The 7,061-nt window shown below is 32.7% G+C and overlaps 1 protein-coding gene across 1 annotated transcript; it reads left to right on the top strand.

Annotated features, from left to right (window-relative positions):
- Window positions 1-1,663: 1,663 nt before the first annotated feature.
- LOC133789165 (tRNA dimethylallyltransferase 2) lies at window positions 1,664-6,777 on the top strand. The gene is made up of 10 exons (XM_062226918.1): window positions 1,664-2,151; window positions 2,241-2,320; window positions 2,847-2,915; window positions 3,825-3,897; window positions 3,976-4,091; window positions 4,631-4,705; window positions 5,116-5,538; window positions 5,980-6,055; window positions 6,201-6,370; window positions 6,454-6,777. The coding sequence occupies exons 1-10, from the start codon at window positions 1,872-1,874 to the stop codon at window positions 6,658-6,660; spliced, it is 1,569 nt and encodes a 522-aa protein (XP_062082902.1). The 5' UTR covers window positions 1,664-1,871; the 3' UTR covers window positions 6,661-6,777.
- Window positions 6,778-7,061: the final 284 nt, after the last annotated feature.

The following is a 7,061-nucleotide window of genomic DNA, read 5'->3' as shown; positions in this document are numbered from 1 at the left end:
AATTCAAACTCTTTTGCCAACATTTTCTTTGATCATAATTATTTTTTCAGTATGGTTGCCAGTGATTATGATATCATTAACATACACAATCATAATTGACATTTTCCCTCAATCTGAGTGTTTGATGAAGATGGTATGGTCAGTCTGTCCTTGCACGTATTCGAGTCCCTTGACAACTTTCAGGAACCGATTAAACCACGCTCGAGGAGATTGTTTTAGACCATAGAGTGATTTTTTAAGTTTGCAAACTTTGGTTATATTGGGATATTCTTTAAAACCTGAAGGTTGACTCATGTATACTTCTTCTTCTTCCAAATCATCATTTAAGAATGCATTTTTTACATCAAGTTGATGTAATTCCTAATCCAAATTGACTACTAGCGAGAGTAATACTCTGATAGTGTTGAGTTTGGCAACTGGAGCGAAAGTTTCTGTGTAATCAATTATGTAGGTTTGAGTAAAACCCTTGGCAACTAATCGAGCTCTGTACCTCTCAATAAAACCATTAGCATTGTATTTGACAGTAAACACCCATTTGCACCTTATTATCTTCTTGTTTTGTGGTAGCTATACTAATCTCCAAGTTTCATTTTGTTCAAGTGCTTTCGTCTCTTAAAAGATTGATGTTTTCTATTGAGGAGTACCAAGTGCTTCATCGATATTGAGGAGTACCAAGTGCTTCATCGATATTCTGGGGGATCACAATATATGACAAACTAGAGGTAAAAGCTTTGGTAATGACAATTTTGAATAAGAAATAAATTGTGAAATAGGATGTTGAGTGCAAGATCTAGTTCCCTTTATCTAGATTAGATGAAGATTTTGAGGGTAGAGTACCTGAATCTTTTGAAGGCAGTGAATCTACCATTGGATTGAGCTCTTGACTGTGATGAGGATTCGTGACTTGTTTATTCCTTATTAAATACACCTGTAGTTCTTTATGTACATTATTATGCAACCCGAATAATCTGATAATAATTTAAAAAATTATACCAACCCGTCCAATATAACCCGAATAAACTCATTAAAGTTTTTTTTCTTCATTTATATATACATATATTGCGTATATTATTATATATATTATATGTAATATTAAATATTATTTTAATTTTTTTAATAATAAATTTAGAATCTAATTATTTAAATATTAAAAAAAAACTAAATATTATTTTAGACTAATTAACCAACCAAACCACTTAAAATTTAGGGCTTGTTTGGTAAAAAATTTGTTTTTGAATTTTTTAAACACAAAAATGGAAATGTTATTTTATTTTTATTTCTTTATTTTAAAAAATTAAAAATATGTTTGATAACTATTTTTGTTTTTAAAAACAAAAAATAATAAGCGTGTTTGATAATTTTTATTTAACAATATGAGGTGTTGTTTTGAAGAAGAGAAGAAAAAAAAATGAAAAATTGAAAATTGTTTAAAAAAATTTTGAAAGTAAAAAAATTATATTTTCAAAATTTAATAAATTTTAATTAAAATTTAAAAAAATAATAAATTAAAATAGAATTAACAAACACATTTTTTTTTTGTTTAATTGTCAAATTTTTAATTAATTAAATAAAAATTTGTTTTTTTAAGTGTTACCAATCAATTTTTTTAACTAATTTTACATTAGCTTCATCATTAAAATATGCCATAATCCTTCCGACCATGAACACCCATAGTTTTTAAGTCCGCAATAATCCCACTTTGCGAGCTCCACAACAGCAGCACCCCGCCCAGATCACCACTTTGTTCTCCTCATTCAATTCCATCCATGGTTCTGGATTAGGGTTTTTAGGGACTTGCCAACGAGGGTCTAGGTCTTACTCATTGCTACTACTCTCGTAGACTCGTGACCCTATTGCTATTGGAGCTGGTTATGATTATGGTGGACGAGGAGAAGAGAGAGATGCGTAGTCACAGTACCACAGAATCAAAGGTCACCAGAAACCCTACCATTCATGGAGAACCCAGCAAAGCAGCAGGGAAAGAGAAGCCCAAGGTGGTGGTAATAATGGGTCCTACTGGTTCAGGAAAGTCACGGTTGGCCATTGATTTGGGCTCCCACTTTCCCGTTGAGGTCATCAATGCCGATTCCATGCAGGTCTACAAAGGCTTGGACGTTCTCACTAACAAGGTCCCACTTCACGAACAAAAGGGTCTATACCAATCTTTCTATTCCCATTTCCTTTATATTTTCTTTCCAATTTTTAATGCTAATTTTTTTGTTTTGGTTAAAAATGTATAGGGGTGCCTCATCATCTTCTTGGGACAGTGAATCCAAACGTTGAATTCACAGCTAAAGAGTTTCGGGATTGTGCTGTTCCTGTAAGTTTACTTACTTCAAATCCGTTATTTTGAATTAAGATGTTTATTTTTAATGTGATAGAGCATTCATGTTTTGAGTCTCTTTAAGCTCTTAAATCATTGACACATTTAGTCTATGATATGATGTTGGAGCTTATGCTTTTAATTTATCTCTTTTTCTATGGAAAGTGTTGAAAAGTTCTACTTTTTGCCTTCTTAATTTCATATGGTAACATTCTCCTGCACAACACACAGGAATTTGTCAAAATGACAATTCTGAGGATGTGAAATGATATAATCAACCTTCTCAACATTAAGGGTTGGATTGCTCATTAAAAGACTCTTTTAGTTGATTAGACCATAAGGGTTGCTGTAACAAAGTAAATATGGCAGCTTTAAGCACCATGAAGATCATTTTGCAAATATTTCTTTGTCGGGTGCAAATAAAAGTTTTTTTTTTTGTAAGATCATTTTGCAAAAGCCTCACCACCATGTGGCTTTTTTTTTTTTTAATTTTTATTTACTGAATCATGAAATGGTTTTTCAGCTTATTGATGATATCTTGTCTCGTAACTGCTTGCCAGTCATAGTTGGGGGTACACATTACTACATACAGGTATCTACTGTATTCTTCATTTTACATCAGGGGAGGCCAGAAATTTTCTTATTGCTAAAACAGTATGACCTATATTGTTTATGTTTAGTGTTTCGTTTTCTAGATTAAAATGATGTCTTTTAATAACTGTAGCCTTCTTTTTAGAAAATTGGGAACTATGTTTGCTCACCACTTATAGAAAGCAAAAGCTGATTAGTGTCTTTTTTCCACCATGATCAGGAGTTTGTCACTCTCTCATAGTTATAAGTTAGTTTAATCTGTTACATGGAATAATTTTATTTTTGTATTGTGATAAGCCTCCAATATTAGTATATAAGAGGAGACAGCCGAAATAGGGTGTAGGAGACACTTATGTTGTAATTTTTGGTATTCCTTGTATTTTATTATTCTTTTATCCAACTGACAAATATTTTAGTAAGGGTGCTGAGCTGTCTTATTTCTTTAGGGTCCTAGCTGGCAGTAGTCAAGTTAAGTATTGTCTATAAATAGGAGGAGGGGGTCAAATTGTAAGGGTAGCTTGTAATCAGGAAAGAGTTAGCTCTTGTGGAGAGATTCGCCCTCTCGAAAGGTGGAGATAGGAGAGACGTGCCTCTCGAAAGCTCGATTTGTTCATTTTACTACTGTTATCAACAAAGAATACTTTGAGGGATTCCATCAATTGTGTCAAGATTACTGATAGAAAATTTTTACTCAAGAAAATTCTATCACATTGTGCTTTTTCAAAGCTAGAATATAATTACTAAGTTTCTTTTATTGCGCATGGAGATGGAGCTACTTCTCTCCGTTGGGATCGACCTCTCTGACCATTTCCTCATTTGAATTTTTCTGTACCATCCTGCTACATATTGCTTTTATTTACGGTCTTTGCTCAAGTATGTAGCTCACTTTTATAATATTTGGACTTCTCAGGCTCTTATAAGCCCATTCCTTCTAGATGACACAACAGAAGATATGGATGATAATTGCTTAAATACTTCTCTAGGTAAACTGTTGCTAATCTATTTTAAATTTTGCATTCCCCTTTTCAAGTTTTTAAACACCCATTTTGACTCTTACACAGGAGATACACAATCATTGTCTAAGTTGGACTGTGAAGGAATAACAGATAGCTATGACCATCTCAAAAGCATTGATCCAGTAGCAGCAAACAGAATCCATCCAAACAATCATAGAAAAGTAAGCTATCTTCCTTTCATGTGTCGCTTTGTTCTTGAAATGTGACGTCTAGGTATGAATTCTCTTAGTAGTATATATATATTGTTTAGTATTTTTTTAATTCTTGAGAACACTTGATTTGTCTGTTCTTATCATCGTGCTTATTAAACAGGGTAAAATTCACACAGAACAAAAATGAAAGGAAAAAGATCTCACAGATGATTTTAATATATCACTTGCCAATATAAATTGTTTATCAAATTAATTACTATGTGTGGAAATTATGAACTGTTTGTGTGTTGTTACCTCGAACATAGTTAAGCTACAATGAGGTGTATTGAAGTTCCCTAATATACCATATTGTAGATTCAGTGCTCAGTGGAGTTGATTCTTGTTGCAGTCATACCTTTGATACATGCTATGTTAATATATATATTTTGTAGAGATGCTATATGTGATCTCCTAGAAAGATGCAACTATTATTTAGAGATAAACTTGTATGCTTTAGTAGAACTTATACGATTGTGTTTGATTTATTCCTGTCGTGGAACTTTTTGCAGATTAGTCAGTACCTTAGCTTACATGCTCGTTTCGGCATTCTCCCTAGTGAACTTCTTCAGGGGAAGGCTGCAGAGGTTTGTTTTATTTTGTTATTAAACATGTACTTATTCACTCGTTGTCATATATATATATATATATAAATAAATATGTATCTCAAGAAAACTGTTCGGTTTTGGATTTTCTTCGACTAAATGTGATCTACACATCTAATTTTCATGTTTATCCCTGTTTTTCTCTTCAATTTATTGTGACATTATATTGACATTGCTGCTGAAATATGACATCCTGTACACTTTTCAGTTATGATTGGCCCATTAAGATATGTGTGTGTATGTTTGAATTTGTTATTTTTTTTAGTTATTGTTACCTTTGTTAGAAAAGTTGAACTTTCTGCACCCTAGAAAGTTGCCAAGTTTAATTCATTATTAGTTTTGAATATATGATAGAAACAATATTATCTACAATATTGTATGTGGCAGGGCAGAACTGGGGTCGAGTTGATTATTTCAGATACGATTGTTGTTTCATATGTATGGATGCATCTCTTCCTGTGCTGGATCAATATGTGGATCAAAGAGTAGACTGCATGGTAGATACTGGATTGCTTGATGAAGTCTTTGACATTTTCAATCTGAATGCGGATTATACTCGAGGCTTGCTGCAGGCTATTGGTGTTCGGGAATTTGAGACTTTCTTAAGAGAGAATGTTGTCGAAGCCAGATTCAATAATGAAAGTTATTCAACTGACGTCTCTGTCTCATTGAAGCCAGTGGACATGGCTGATAAAATCTTGAAAGAGAATATGAGGGCAATACTGAACTCCTCTGATAATAGAAAGCCCAGGATTCTATTAAGAGAAGCCATTGACAAAGTAAAACTTAACACTCGAAGACTTGTTCGTCGTCAGGTAAAGATAATATTACATTTATTTATGTTCTTGCATTTTTTCCTATATTTCTTGTTCGGATTTATCTTTTACTTGGATCATTTGTACTCTAGAAATAGTTACTTTGGCCAACGCCTAAACTTGATCATTTTTATCAAAACATTTACCATCTAAATCATAAAATCCTTATCCTTATTTGTGGTGATTTTTAAAAATTGATCTTTAGGTTAATAAGACTTACTTTCTTAGTTGTCAACAGCTTGATTCTGTCAATAGACATAAAACTCTCAAGTGCATATAAAGCACAAAGATAAACCTTTGGTAACAATTTTTTTTCCCTTTCTCCAATTAAATATAAGAAATGACTCCATACTTCTATGATACAAGATTGATATTACTTCATTACTTATTTATTAGTTTAGCAAGTGCAACAGTTAAATTTGAGTTTTTTTTTTTTTTCAGAGACGAATGATTGTTCGGCTGCAGAAATTGTTTGGATGGGACATGCGTGTCCTTGATGCAACAGAGTCCATATTAAGTAATAACTTTTAGACCCTCATTCTTTCTTTTTTTCTCTTTCGAAAATTTCGTTTTTGTTTTATGCTTCTGTGAGTTAAGATTTCCAGCGACATCTTATTACCCGGATGATCATTTCGAGTCTCAATTATCATTCTAAATTGCAGGTAAATCAGATGATATATGGGCAGAACAGGTAGTTGAACCAGCCATGAAAATGGTTAGATCTTTCCTTAGTCAGGAGGCTGCTAGTTCGGTGGTGCCCGATGAGGCAGCTCCAAACAGCGCTGGAACAAGAATACTTGGAAGGGAACTGTGGACTCAGTATGTATGCAAGGTGAGCATTATGTTTCTTCTACTGTTTTTTTGTTTAGTGTGAGTTAGTTTATTCTGTTAATGTGAGTTAGGTTATTGGTTTAGGCTTGTGGAGATAAAGTCCTTAGAGGAGCACATGAGTGGGAACAACACATACAGGGCCGTAGTCATCGAAAACGAATGTCAAAACTGCGAAAATCGCAAGGCCGTTTTGTAGCCGAACAGCAGCAGCAGCAACATCGAGCGCGCCAGATTGGAGATGAACTTTCAGTGTCTGATTATCTTAGTTGTCCCCATGAAGGTGGGAACTAGTAAAGAAACTAAAAATAACAAGAGAGTAATTATTTGATTTAAAAGGGTTATGGATTGTTTTACAAGTGATTGATAATCTTAATCTCATCAAAATATGAACAAGTTATTTTGTGCCTTCGTCACGTTTCACTTTTTTTTTTCTTTTTCTTTTTAAGTTGTTAAGGTAAGAATAATTTTGCGAATAACAATAATAATTAGAGAAATTGGTGAAAATGTATTTTTTTTTATGTGATTTTGTACTTTGGCTTACTTTTGATAGTTTTTTGCAAAATGATTTTTGTTTAAAATTCATTCAGTTGTTTAAATTTTTTTACAAGTTGTTTAAAATTTTCAACCAGTTGTTTGAATTTTTGGACCATCTGTCAAAATTTTCGATACAGTATAAAATGATTTAAAAAAAT

Source organism: Humulus lupulus, chromosome 7 (genome assembly GCF_963169125.1).
Source record: "Humulus lupulus chromosome 7, drHumLupu1.1, whole genome shotgun sequence".
Lineage (NCBI taxonomy): Eukaryota > Viridiplantae > Streptophyta > Magnoliopsida > Rosales > Cannabaceae > Humulus > Humulus lupulus.
Note: the sequence above shows the minus strand (reverse complement) of the source record. Positions and strands in the feature narration are given on the sequence as shown.